Source organism: Panicum hallii, chromosome 5, assembly GCF_002211085.1.
Source record: "Panicum hallii strain FIL2 chromosome 5, PHallii_v3.1, whole genome shotgun sequence".
In the NCBI taxonomy this organism is placed as follows: Eukaryota; Viridiplantae; Streptophyta; class Magnoliopsida; order Poales; family Poaceae; genus Panicum; species Panicum hallii.
In genome coordinates, this window is record NC_038046.1 from 56,478,706 (window position 1) to 56,492,980 (window position 14,275).

The 14,275-nt window shown below is 41.4% G+C and overlaps 1 protein-coding gene across 2 annotated transcripts; it reads left to right on the forward strand.

Moving 5' to 3' along the window:
- Positions 1 to 153: 153 nt before the first annotated feature.
- On the forward strand, positions 154 to 13,948 carry LOC112893131. 2 transcript variants are annotated; one of them, XM_025960300.1, is made up of 23 exons: positions 169 to 2,409; positions 2,832 to 3,030; positions 3,158 to 3,217; positions 3,436 to 3,540; positions 3,650 to 3,790; positions 3,889 to 3,951; positions 4,575 to 4,802; positions 4,899 to 4,982; positions 5,545 to 5,702; positions 5,792 to 6,308; positions 6,582 to 6,752; positions 6,847 to 6,906; positions 7,518 to 7,640; positions 8,244 to 8,519; positions 8,630 to 8,695; positions 8,825 to 8,956; positions 9,197 to 10,018; positions 10,567 to 10,847; positions 11,751 to 11,983; positions 12,248 to 12,486; positions 12,594 to 12,785; positions 13,042 to 13,314; positions 13,417 to 13,948. In XM_025960300.1, the coding sequence occupies exons 1-23, from the start codon at positions 608 to 610 to the stop codon at positions 13,561 to 13,563; spliced, it is 6,372 nt and encodes a 2,123-aa protein (XP_025816085.1). In that variant the 5' UTR covers positions 169 to 607; the 3' UTR covers positions 13,564 to 13,948. The 2 variants fall into 2 exon arrangements, with proteins under 2 accessions (XP_025816086.1, XP_025816085.1); XM_025960301.1 differs by lacking the exons at positions 11,751 to 11,983; positions 12,248 to 12,486; positions 12,594 to 12,785; positions 13,042 to 13,314; positions 13,417 to 13,948 and adding an exon at positions 11,431 to 11,735 and having other exon boundaries at positions 154 to 2,409.
- Positions 13,949 to 14,275: the final 327 nt, after the last annotated feature.

Below are 14,275 nucleotides of genomic sequence, written 5' to 3' on the forward strand. Positions count from 1 at the left end.
TACTTGCTACTCATAATCGCTCACTTCCTAGTCTTGTTCATAGGACATGTTTCCGTCAGAGGATAACTGTGCTGATGCTGTGCTTTACCCTTTTCCGTTTATACTGAAAAGTTGCCGTCAAGTTTGTCGGAATTCTTGTGACAACAGCATTTTCTTGACAAGTTGACAACAGCATTTTCTTGCCTTGTGCAAGCTGCTGCAACCTGTTGCGTAGGGACAAGCGATCACTCGCAACTCGCTAAGGTGCAGCACTGCAGCGAGAATTCGAATAATTGCGAGGCGAAAGAACAACATCAAACCTTGTGAATTCAGGAATCAGAACCCAGATATAGAGGCTGGAGGCGAGGAAGCGAAACTTCGAAAAGCTCTGCTGCGCTTTCGCCAGAGAACCGAGAAGAAGGAATTGTGCAGCCAAGCAAGCAATGTGGCAAGTCGGAAGCGGCACGGCGGCGAAACGGCCCCAGCGTAAGCCAAGCATCTCTCTCTTGGCGTCTCCCCCCGCGCCTGTGGGCACCCACCTCCTCTCCTCTCCCTCCCTGCCCCTCCTCCCCTCTTCCTCTCGCCGCACGCAAATGGTCACCTAGGCGCGCGAGGCCGCCGCGCCGCAATGTCGCACTGCCCCCGCGCCTCGGCCTTCCTCGCGCCGCCGCCGCCCCTCCTCTTCCCGCGCCTCTCGTCCCCTCGCTGGCGCCGGCGCCCCCGCGGCCGCTTGGCCTCGCGGCCCCTCCTCACCCTCGCCCGCTTCGACCAGCCGCCGCTGCTCCGCCTCAAGGTCTCCGACTCCAGCGACTCCCCCGCCGACGCTGCCCACGCCCACGCGCACCACAGCAACAGCCACAGCCACGCGCCGCCGCTGCTCCCGGAGCCGCGGGGCCTGATCGGCTCGCTCGCGCCCGTATGGCGGGAGGGGCTCTTCCTCGTGCGCTGCTCCGTCTTCGCCGCCGTGGTCTCCGTCGCCGCCGCGCTCTCGTGGGTCGCGCAGCTCCGGGCCCGCTCCTTCGTCGAGGCGCGCCTCCTGCCCGCGGCCTGCGCCGCGCTCGGCGAGTACCTCCAGCGGGAGGTCCGCCTCGGCAAGGTGCGCAGCATCTCGCCGCTCGGGATCACGCTGCAGACCTGCTCCATCGGCCCGCACGCGGAGGAGTTCTCCTGCGCCGAGGTGCCCGTCATGAAGATTAGGGTACGCCCCTTCGCCAGCCTCAGGAGGGGGAGGGTCGTCGTCGACGCCGTGCTGTCCGAGCCCTCCGCGCTGGTGGCGCAGAAGAAGGACTTCTCGTGGCTTGGGATTCCCGGGCCGTCCGAGGGCACCATCAAGAGGCATTCTGGCGAGGAGGGCATAGACTACCGCACCAAGACGAGGAGGCTCGCCAGGGAGAAGGCCGCGGAGCAATGGAATGAGAAGAGGGATAAGGCTGCAAGGGAAGCCGCCGAAAAGGGGTACATCATTCCAAGTGGCCAATTTGTTTCTCCGTCCACTGATGAGATGCTGGAGGTTGATGGGCCTACCGCGACTGGGAAGTCCAGTCCGCCCCTTTGCGCTGATGAGATGCACAAGAAGGATCATCACTTGGCAACGGGCATCGACTCTGGTTCGAAGCATGCGGATTTAGAGAAATCTTTTGGTGTCAAATCACGGATTCCAGGGATCAACCTCTGGTCTAGGATGATTTCAAGCCCTAGTAGGCTCAGATACAGGAGAAAGGCTCACAGTAGGGTGGTGCCAGATGCTGATAATTCTTCTCAGCAAAGGATTCTTAGACGCAGTGCGGGTGCTGCTGTAGCATATTTTCAGAGCACAGGTTGCAGTAACATTGATGATTCAACCCCTGGCCCAGGAAAAAGCTCATCGGATGGAGGTCCCACCAATGTTGGTGGCAGTGAAACCGTTTCAAATGATGGAACTGTTGGCAGCTTTGGGACTGCCTCAACAAGTTTGGCTGAATCACCATCGGATAATCAACTATCTAGTCAGTTTAGATCATGTAATTTGGATAACGTGTTAGTAGGCCTCAATTTGGAAGATCTGCAGATAGGTCAGGCCAACTTCCCTCAAGGCCCTATACTGGAGAAATTTGAGATACCTTCTGAAAAAAAATTTGTTCCTCAGCGAGAAACTATTTTCGGGAATTTTAGTTCATGTACGCATGGTCACAACTGGGTGCCATTTTGGCCTTTCCAACTAAAGGGGTTCCCTGCCAGTTTTAATGCACCGTGTGCATCTCTGGATGTTCAAATTCAGAAATTGAAGTCACAATTTGCTATTGGTCCTGGAGATACCTCTGCTGAACTTACAGAAGGGGTTAGTCAGATCCATACTGGTGGTGTTCAGAATGCCCTTCCCATTACCCTTGATTCAGTTTATTTCAATGGAGGGAATTTGATGCTTCTTGGGTATGGTGATCAGGAACCCAGGTATGACCCACTTTATCTGCCATCTCATTTCAAATATGTGCTCTTCTGTAGTTATTATTCCCCCTTTCTGGCACATTGTTTCGAATAAACTTTCAACATTGTGAACAGTAAATATTCTCAATTTAGGCTTTCGTATTCATATTAATATATCTTATAACCTGGTGTTACCATTCCACAATAAAGTTGCTAAAGCATAGCACAGAGTTGTGGTAGAGTATGCAGAATGCGCTGTAATTTATCATACATTAGTCTGTTAACACAATTTGTAGGCTTTTGAAATGTAAATTTTGCCAACATTGGACGTAGATTTTTATACTTTGTAACTAAATACAGCTTGAAGTGCTACAACTTTGATCTTATCCATTATTAACATTTTAAATGATCCCACTACTTAGTTTGGACTGACAGCCTGTGTACTGTAGAGAAATGAAGCATGCTACTGGACATGTTAAGTTTAAAAACAGTTATAATCGTGTACACGTGCATGTAACTGGGAACTGCATGGAGTGGAGGCAAGACCGGACTTCTCAAGGAGGGGGTTATCTTTCTACAGATGTTTTCGTTGACATAGCTGAGGAAACATGGCATGCTAATCTCAATGTAGTCGATGCATTTGCTCCGGTAATGCATCTACTTTTATGATTTCTGTTTGATCGTAATTTTATTATCTTATATTCTCTGCTGGACAAAAAAAATGTTGGATGTTGGAAGTTTAGTTTCTGTGTTGAAATGGAGTTTTCATGTGCAGCTGTTTGAAAGGATTTTAGAAATACCTGTTGTTTGGCACAAAGGAAGAGCTACTGGTGAGGTACTTCCCTTTTTCCCACTGCTTTCGTTGATAGACCTTCGTATTTTTGAAGACAAGTTTTGAGATGTGATTTTCACATGCACTGGAGGAGAGTGGCTGAACTTAATAGGGTTTACTGTTAGCTACGCCAAGACATCCATATCTCATGGAAGCTTTCTTATGCCTTGCTTGACCTTTCAATATGCTTACAAGAGCATTTTTGACTTTTCCTCTTACAGGTGCATATCTGCATGTCAAAGGGTGATAGTTTCCCGAGCATTCATGGTCAGATTGATGTGAAAGGCCTGGCTTTTCAGATATTAGATGCCCCATCATCATTTTCAGTATGTTTACTCTTAATCTCATGTGCTCTATAGAATATAGAAATGTTAGTGCTGGAAAATTTGCAAAGTGCAGTTACCACTTCTTAATAGTAAGCCTGAATACATTCAGGATATAGTGGCAAAACTTTCATTTCGTGGTCAAAGAGTATTTTTACACAATGCAAGTGGATGGTTTGGTGATGCTCCAGTTGAAGCTTCTGGAGATTTCGGACTAAATCCTGAGGATGGAGAGTTCCATCTAATGTGCCAGGTTCTGTAAAATGTCCTGTCTGCATATAAATGTTTATGTCATACACAGTTTCTAAACAGCAATGCTTAAATCTTTTTGGTTTTTGATTCTTGTACCAGGTTCCATCTGTCGAAGTTAATGCACTTATGAGGACAATGAAAATGAAACCTCTTATGTTCCCGGTACAACATACCCTCCCTCCCTCTCTGATGCTGCATGATTTCTTTGGTATGATTATTTGAGTTCTGCATGCAGCTGGATTGATCTCTTTTTACTCAGTTGCATGGTAATATATGGAAATGTAGTAGATGTTTCAACTATAGTATGCTAGAAATAAAATTTAAATATACTAGTGTCAACTAAGACAAATAAGGCAAGGATATTATTGATTAGTTTTGTAAAAAGAAGAATATCATATTACAAATTAGTTTTGCGCTGCTTTATTGAATGTGGGAATTTAACTTTTGAAGGTCATATATGGAATTCACTAATTTAACCAACATGTCTTGTAGAGTGAGTAAAGATAAATAGATTTTGATATATTCTTTATTTGTACTGTCCTCATCGTATGGAGAAAAAAATAACATTAAATTGGTTCTTAGGATAAAAAGCAATAGCCTCTGGATGAGTCAAAGTGATTAGTTTAAATTATCATTATGGGCTATGGGTTTGACATTTTTGTTGTAAAAAAATAATTTGGAATCGTCCCTAATTATGGTGTAATGTGTTTGAGCTCATTTATGCCTTATGTTTCTGTTTTCCCTTTTTAAGACGGACTTATGATACAATAACCTAATCTTTTCAGTTGGCTGGTGCTGTTACTGCTGTATTTAACTGTCAAGGACCCCTTGATGCTCCTGTTTTTGTTGGAAGTGGGATTGTCTCAAGGAAGTCTATTTCAATATCTGGTATGCCACCATCTGCAGCTTCTGAAGCTGTGATGCAAAACAAAGAGGCTGGTGCAGTTGCTGCATTTGACCATATTCCGTTCTCTCATGTATCTGCTAATTTCACATTCAACCTTGACAACTGTGTGAGTACAAATATAGCCATAATTCTTGCTATGTGGGAAGTTTAGGAGTTAGCGACCATTTTTTTTCTCTCGCTTAGTTATAATCCCTGGATGCAGGTGGCTGATTTATATGGTATTAGAGCTTGCCTATTGGATGGCGGAGAAATTCGAGGGGCTGGTAATGCATGGATATGCCCAGAGGTATTATTGTTATACAGTGTCCTACTCTTCCAGTCACTCATATTTCTGTGACCTAGTCAGACTAACTTCTTTCTACTTCTACCGCAGTGGCTTCAGTTTGCGGCAAAGCATCTAACCATTGCACACTCTATACTTAGAAAAAAGTGAACGATTTTGGATTATGATGAATAGATTATGATATAATGACCACCCAAATCATGAAAATGTGTATGGAATAATAGAATTAAATATATTCGCAAAGGGCGTTCACTAGGTCCATATGATGTTCACAACTTTTGACATTCTACAAATGTGGTTGGCGCCCAGCAAAGTCATTATACTGCTCATTTCCCTGGGGTTGTAGTGAATGTTCATTGTTAAGTGCCTAGAAAACAACATCAAACTACAGCCTTTCCTTCTTTCTGTTGGAGTTCCTTACAGCTAGAATATAGCAATGTGCTCCTATGAAGGCAAGCATAAAGTTGCACTGCAACTTTAGTCCATTATGGATAACCTAGTATTTCTCATCAATACAAGTAATCACATTATGCAAAAATATATTTATAGATTTCAATATTTACAGGGGGAAGTTGATGATTCTGCAATGGATATTAATTTGTCTGGGACCATTTTACTTGATAAAGTTTTGCATCGTTACATTCCTGGAGGAATCCAGCTGATTCCACTCAAGATTGGAGAGCTCAATGGAGAGACTAGACTTTCTGGTTCCCTTATTAGACCGTGAGTATCTTAAATGTAGTGTCTGCTGTCCTATGTCCAATGAGGCTTAGTATTTCTTTTTTTATCTAACAACAATAAATCTATTATAGGAAGTTTGACATCAAGTGGGCTGCACCAAATGCAGAAGACTCTTTTTCAGATGCGCGTGGGAATATTGTTATTGCACATGATTATATTATGGTCAACTCATCATCTGTTGCCTTCGATTTAAATACTCGAGTTCAAACATCATATATTGATGATTACTTGCTGAACAAGGGGACATATCAAATGAAAAAAATAATTGTGGAGGGTGTTGATTTAGATTTACGTATGCGAGGCTTTGAGTTTGCTCATATAGCCTCCTCAATACCTTTTGATTCACCACGACCACTACATTTGAAAGCATCTGGAAGGGTCAAATTTCAAGGTAAAATCATGAAATCTAGCAATGTTGCTGATGACAAGATCAAGGGTGTTCTGCAAAGTAACATTGACCAAAATAAGCTTGAGACCAATGCGTCAAGGCTTGCTGGCAACATATCTCTATCTGGAATAAAACTCAACCAACTCATGCTAGCGCCACAGTCTACTGGTTTCCTTTCCATCTCACGGGATTCTGTGATGGTAATTACTTATCAAATTGTTTGTTTTCTTGTTATCATACTCCATATTCAACTTCTTTTGCTTCTAGATTTCTTGTTACCAACCTTTTCCCCGTCAAGCCATAATTGGAAGCATATGAGTTGGATGGTTTTCCACATGAAGTATTGCTCTAAAAAATTGGATAGAGCATGCAATCCTGCTTGTCATATATCATTTTTAGTATTGTATCTGTATGAACTTCACTATGGTTCCTGTCCATCTTCCCCTTACAATCTCTATTCCCTGGTCAAGCAGTTGAATGCTACTGGCAGGCCTGATGAAAATTTTTCCATAGAAGTGAATGGACCATTGTTTTTCACTACGAACGAGGCTATTCAAGATGTAAGGCTTCTGTCAATTTTCCTCCAAAAGGGGCAGCTGAGATCTAATATCTGTTATCATCCTGAGAATTTGTCCAGTCTAGAGGTACAATATTGACATGTTTGTATTTTGCTGGCCAGTAGATCTTTTTGAATTTTAATGTCACATTTTTTTTGAGCCTTGTTTCATGGTTTAAAAGGTTCGGAATTTGCCACTTGATGAGCTGGAATTTGCTTCATTGCGTGGATTTGTTCAGAAGGTAATGTTGTTTTTAGATAATAATATATGACCTATTATGATTTTTTTTCCTTTTGGGATAATGCAATGGCAGGTTTTGTACTATGATCTTTGTGTTGTGTTTGTCTTGATCGCTTTGGTTGGTGCTGCTCTGTATCATGTACCTATAACTAAATTACTAGCATATCCAAGTTTGGATACATCTTTGACGACAACACAGCTTTTAATTGCAAGCATGTTGTTATAGACAGGCTAGAGAACCACTTGAATCATCAATAGTATGTGGTACTATAATAATTTTGTGCTATGATTGTGTTAACAAAGTTTAGTTGTTGAGCTTTAAATTTGGGGTGTGGTTATTTACAGTGCTGTAACTTTCTGGTTTACTGCTACTTATATTGCCTATTGTTCACAACATATGTGTTCATTTCGTTACTTTTGGAACGTATTTTTTGGTTACTAGCATAACAATTTTTCTTTTACTACCATCCAGTTTCAGTCTGTTTTTCTGCCCTTGCTTTTTAATAGGATATATTGTGGACATACAGGTTGAATCCGGAAGCTTCAAATCACTAACCTGTGTTACTGGGCAATCCACGATTAATGCCTGACGCATCAATTTTTTTATTGCAGGCAGAACTTCAGCTTAATTTCCAGAAAAGAAGAGGTCATGGTTTGTTATCAGTAATTCGTCCCAAATTTAGTGGCATGCTTGGTGAAGCACTCGATATAGCTGCACGATGGAGTGGTGATGTTGTGAGTATTCCTTTCCAATTTTTTCTTCATTTCCCAAGCCTAGTCTGTTACTATCATATGTTGTTTATTGTCCCTTTACAAAACGTTTGATATATTGATATCTAGAATGATGTGTCGGGCATTAATACTGGGTATACTGGGATATAAAATGATATCCTTGGTAGAGTATACATTGGGTATACTGGGTATACTGGCATTAATGATGCGTAAGGCATTAATGCGTCAGCCTAGTGTATATATTGATATCTAGTTTAATGCATCAGGCTGGAGACACTATTATATCCTTGGTAGAGTGTATACTGGGTATGCACCTAAGAAACAACTCACATTATGCTTTAAACCTCTGACCATACTCTTCTTTAGACCTGTATTACTTGCAGCAATTATCATTAGTTGTACTCTGCTTTGATCTCTGTGTCATAGTAATGTGCAGCAGTTAGCACAAAGTGGTATATAGTGTAAATCTATTCTGCATCCCTAGGTTTTTCCTGACATCATTTATCCATTTCTAGTGAGGTTTGTATTTGATTTTAATCACTGTTTTGGAACCATCTCTCTTTCTTTCTCTCACTAGCCTTCTTTTTTTGTATTTTTAATACACAGATTACTATGGAAAAATCTATCTTGGAGCAAGCTAATAGCAAGTATGAGCTTCAAGGGGAGTATGTTTTCCCCGGAACACGTGATAGATTTCCTGTGGAAAGTCAGAGTAATGGATTCATAGAGAAAGCAATGGGTGGGCATCTTGGTAGCATAATGTCTTCGATGGGCAGGTGGAGGATGAGACTAGAGGTTCCTGGCGCTGAAGTAGCTGAAATGCTTCCTTTAGCAAGGCTTCTTTCACGAAGTACAGACCCAGTTATTCGTTCTAGATCAAAGGTACACATTGTCCCTGAATTCCCCCTCTTTCTTTGGTTGGACAAAATACTTGTTGGTGTTTATGATCAATTAGATGGCCCATGGACATGTAACCCTCCACTTGTTTTCAGGAACTTTTTATGCAATGTCTGCATTCTGTTGGGTTCAATGCTGAAAGTCTTCGTGATCAGCTAAAGGTATTGTACTAAAGCTAGTGATTTTAGCCGAGTGGATTCACAGGCATAGGGGTTGATGTCTTGTCCAAATCTATGTCTCATGATGACACTGATTCTTTATAGTAAACTTTTTCATGATACTTGCTCCAGGCATTAGAAATGTATCATGATTGGTTGGATGACGACACAATGGAAGATATAACACTTCCTGGCTTAGCTGAACTGAGAGGCTATTGGCGTGGCTCTCTTGATGCCAGTGGAGGTGGTAATGGGGATACTATGGTGAGCATGTTCAGAAATTGACTCCATGTAGTGGTCTTTCTGTTAGGATTTCTATAACAATTGAAAAGAAGCATGATTGTACTTGTACTTTACTGTTCAATTTTGTTTTCCATTTGTTTCCTTCCAAGCATTTGTTTTGTATGTGTTAGTGACTTGCGACAGGATAATTTTCCTAGAATTATGGTTGAATATGGGATGCATGTACATATACATGATTCATAACACACTTATGTACCACAGGCTGATTTTGATTTCAACGGTGAAGATTGGGAATGGGGAACTTACAAGACCCAGCGTGTTCTCGCATCTGGTTCATTCAGCAATAATGATGGCCTGCGTCTTGATAAATTGTTTATTCAGAAAGATAATGCCACCCTTCATGCTGATGGGTCGATTCTTGGACCACTAACAAATCTTCACTTTGCTGTGCTTAACTTCCCAGTTGGTCTTATACCAGCTTTAGTTCAGGCTATAGAATCATCAACCACAGACTCAATTCATTTTCTGAGGCAATGGTTGACACCCATTAAAGGTATTTTGCACATGGAGGGAGATTTGAAAGGTACTCTTGCAAAACCAGAATGTGATGTTCAAATAAGGCTGCTTGATGGCACTATTGGAGGCATCGATCTTGGAAGAGCAGAAGTATTAGCTTCTGTTACCCCTACAAGCCGTTTTGTATTTGATGCTAATTTTGAACCAACCATACAAAGTGGACATGTAAACATTCAAGGTAGTATCCCGGTCACTTATGTAGACAGCAGCTCAACAGAGGAAAGTCTGGAGGAGGAAGATGGGAAACAAGGTATCATAAGAATCCCTGTTTGGGCAAAAGACAGAGGACCATCTAATGAGATCAGTGAAACAAGAATTGTGAGAGACAAGACGGAGGAGGGATGGGAATTTCAATTAGCTGAAAGCCTTAAAGGTTTAAGTTGGAACATGCTAGAACCAGGTGAAGTGAGGATAAATGCAGATATAAAGGATGGGGGTATGATGTTGATAACTGCTTTGAGTCCTTATGCAAACTGGCTTCAAGGCTATGCTGATGTTCTCCTCCAGGTAGATCATTCTTTTTTTATTACTATTAGGCCCCATTTGGAAACTTGGAATTGAATTCCATTCTAACAATCATAATTTAGACACAAATTTATTAAGCTAATATTATTATATACGGAATATATTGTATACTATTGTTGGCCATACGAGGGAGATACTTATGTGCAATATTTCTACTATAGAGTAGTGAGCCAAAGAGCGTGCTATAATTTACGGAATAGAAACATAGCTTGATGGTGTATAGAATCAATTTCCATTTCCCATCCTATGAATTTAGGATAGCCTTATATCTAAACTTTGGAAAGTGGTTGGAAAGTGGTGGGATGTCAAATTCCAAGCCAAATAGCCTAGTTTATTAAGTAGATTTCAATTCCTCCAAAATGAGAGGATCCAAACGGGCCCTTATTCAATTAGTGACAATATTCAAGCATAAGTATTGTATTTATATATTGATTCTTTTGTTGTACTTGTGAAACCTTTAGAATATTTTTTTTCTAATCTAATGTGGAACAATGTTGTTGATGTTTTGCCCTTGTCTTTTCTTTATCAAGGTTAAAGGCACAGTTGATCAGCCTGTTGTTGATGGGTCTGCAACATTTAACCGAGCGATTGTGGATTCTCCTTTCCTTCGGACACCATTGACGAATTTTGCTGGTACCATTCATGTCATATCCAACAGACTATGCATCAATTCCCTGGAAAGCAGGGTTGGGAGGAAAGGGAGATTGTCAATCAAAGGGACCCTACCTCTGAAGAACAGTGAGCCTTCTGCCAACGACAAGATTGATTTGAAATGTGAAGTTCTGGACATACGAGCAAAAAATATTTTGAGGTCATTGTTGTTTCTTTATCCTTTTGTTTATACAGGATTGCATACTAGTAATTGTTTCATAGGGTATATGCTTCAGTCTAAAATAGACACTCCCTCTGATTGCAAATTTAGGTCGTTTTAGACTCGTGCACAAGGATTATGAAAGTAGGTCAATGATCTTATTGCCCTTTATTTACACTACCTTGGGAAAGATGGGTGCTTTATTTAGGAGAGTGGTAGCATTTATTAAGCAAGGGCAATGGAGGAAGAAAATAGAAAAAAAAAACCTGTAATTCTAGGATGACTTGAACATAGAGAATAGTTGAGAGGATTAATGCATCTTACTTTTGCAATTGGACAGAGTATCATTTGGAAGATGAATTTTGGTTAGAATATATATGTAATTTTTGATGTACTGGCACTGGCATTAAAGAGAGGGGTATACATTCAGTAGTTACTTAAGTCGAGATTGGGCTTTTCAGCCTAGGCGGTTTTCAGGATCCTGGGATGACATAACAATAGTGTAACCGGTACTGTCTTCCAAGATCAATTTATAGCATTTGCAATAGTATGCTGACCTTACATGCATCTCATAAATGGACAGGGTAAATCGATGCTGACTGGAGAATACTTCCTCTTGTCACAAATAAGTGATGTTTTGGACATCGACATGGTCCTCCAAACCACAACTTTGACTAATATTTTTTGTTACAGTGCATTTATAAACATAGCAAAAATATATATTTTGAATATTCAAACTAACAAATAAATGTAATTTGTAACCAAAGTTTGAAAATGGTTGACTTCAAGACAACTCCAAAACATTACTTATTTGTGACTGGAGGGAGTAATATGTAGGACCCAACACCGTGGAGTTATGGCGCCTTAACATTTGTTTTGTTGTTTTTGTGTTGACTTATGTAGTGGCCAAGTAGACAGCCAGCTGCAAGTTACAGGCTCAATTTTGCGACCAGATGTCTCTGGGATGATCCGGTTGAGTCATGGTGAAGCATATTTGCCTCATGATAAAGGCAATGGTGCTGCTGCCACTAGGCTGGCTTCAAAGAAGTCGAGCTATCTTGCTTCTGGTTTTGACCAATCAACCACTTCGCAGGATGTCTCACGCATTCTGGGTTCACTGTCAGCATCGCCAGAGAGTAAGTATTCCGTTAAATTTAAGCTTTACTTATTTTGCAACCAAATATTCTTGGCTATAATATTTTGCTAAACTTTTGTTCAAAAAAAATAATATTTTGCTTAACTGAGTTGCACATAAGTACACCACAACCAGTGCAATCCGGTTTTGGCATGAATAAGTGGCATATTGTTTACTTATGTGCCATTTTTCTCAGTACTGGTGCTGTTTCCTTCATGACTTCATGAGCCAACTGAAGTTGTTCATCTTCTCTTAATATGTCTAGGGGAACAATCGGACACAGAAAGGGCTCTTGAGCATGGAAGCTTTAAGCCAAACATTGATGCCCGGCTAAATGACCTAAAGCTTACCTTGGGACCAGAATTAAGGATTGTTTATCCTCTAATTCTGAATTTTGCTGTCAGTGGTGATCTAGAACTTAGCGGGATGGTTCATCCAAAGTACATAAGACCTAAGGGTATCTTAACATTTGAAAATGGTGAGGTCAACCTGGTAGCTACTCAAGTAAGCCTAACTGCCCTAAGCCCTTGTTTAGCATATCTATATTTTATTGAAGTATACAGCCGATTTGATATGGTTATAATGGCTTTACACTCTGTACTCAATTGCAGGTTAGACTAAAAAATGATCATTTAAATGGGGCAAAATTTGAACCTGATCTTGGTTTGGATCCTGTTCTTGATCTTGTTCTTGTTGGATCTGAATGGCAATTCAAAATCCAAAGTCGAGCAAGCATGTGGCAAGACAATCTGGTGGTAACATCAACACGCTCTGTGGACCAGGATGTTCTGTCACCTAGTGAGGTGAGTCTACAATGAGTAATAATAACCGAGTGACTTTACTGTAGGACTTTAACACCTTGCTTTAGTTTCAATTTTCAACTACAGTACAATCAGCTGAAACTGCTTATGTTTATATACAATAACCTCTTTCTGGGTGTTTGCTCAATCCATTTGAGACGATCGCATGAAGATTAGTCATTAAAGAATTGGTTTGCTGCATTATTTTCCTATCATATATTAATATGCAGTTCTTAAACCCGCTTTCTTTGTCTTTTAGGCTGCAAAGGTTTTTGAGTCACAGCTTGCAGAATCACTATTAGAAGGTGACGGACAGCTTGCATTCAAGAAGCTTGCAACTGCAACGCTTGAGACTTTGATGCCAAGGATTGAAGGCAAGGGTGAGTTTGGACAGGCACGGTGGCGGCTGGTTTATGCTCCGCAGATCCCAAGTTTACTATCTGTGGACCCAACAGTTGATCCGCTAAAATCACTGGCAAACAATATCTCTTTTGCCACAGAGGTGGAAGTGCAGCTTGGAAAACGCCTTCAGGTATAACTTCTCTTAAAAAGGAAATAGTTAGACCTTTCAGCCAGATAAGCTGCAATGTGTTGTAACACTGGAACTGACCTAATTGCTGTGGTCAATGTGCAGGCCTCTGTTGTCAGGCAAATGAAAGATTCAGAAATGGCGATGCAGTGGACGCTGATATATCAGCTAACTAGTAGGCTCCGTGTTCTCTTCCAGTCTACCCCATCCAATAGGCTTCTCTTCGAGTACTCAGCAACATCGCAGGATTGATTCATTTTTTGCCATTGCCACCACAGCAGGAACCGGGCATAGCAGCTGTTGTGCTATACGAAGATTAGGTGCCCTGATTAATTGTTTTTGTAGATATGCAAGTTTTGACAAGGGAGTTGTGCGTGTACATCTGCTCTGTGGTAGTTAAATTCTTTCTCGGAAACAAAGTTTCTGAGGCTGTGACAAGGGAGTTGTGCGTGTACATCTGCTCTGTGGTAGTTAAATTCTTTCTCGGAAACAAAGTTTCTGAGGCTGTAAATAATAGGAAGCGATCTTAGCGTCGGATGTAAAGAAACACATGTATAAATGAATTAACTTGCCCGGTCTTTGCTGCATCGCCGTCCATATGTAAAATTGGCTTTTGTTATGGACTCGGCTTACAAAATGTGCTTGTGTGCCTGTGGCTTGACATGTGGAAGTGTGGATATTTATCATGGTATGAATTTGGTGTAGTTCTGTATCAGATACAGAACTCTTCCCTCTCCCCCGCATCCCCCTTCTCTAGTTGTTTTCTGTCCCTTGCTATCATCATTATCTGTTGATTCCATTGCCAGTGCCACGGCACTGCAGCTCCGGCACAAATCCATCTCTTCTGAAGCCCACTAATGTCCTTCCCTCTGCCATGTACTCACATCATTACATCAAGCAAAGAGTACTGAGGCGATATGGCCACAAGCCACATTCTGTTGGCGAGTTTCTGGCAAAGGCAACA

Coding starts and splice junctions, on each gene's coding strand:
- LOC112893131 (XM_025960300.1), top strand. CDS start 608: ATGTCGCACTGCCCCCGCGCCTCGGCCTTCCTCGCGCCGCCGCCGCCC. Junction 3,791..3,888: donor AGTTCCATCTAATGTGCCAG/GTTCTGTAAAAT, acceptor TTCTTGTACCAG/GTTCCATCTGTCGAAGTTAA. Junction 12,786..13,041: donor ATGTTCTGTCACCTAGTGAG/GTGAGTCTACAA, acceptor TTTGTCTTTTAG/GCTGCAAAGGTTTTTGAGTC.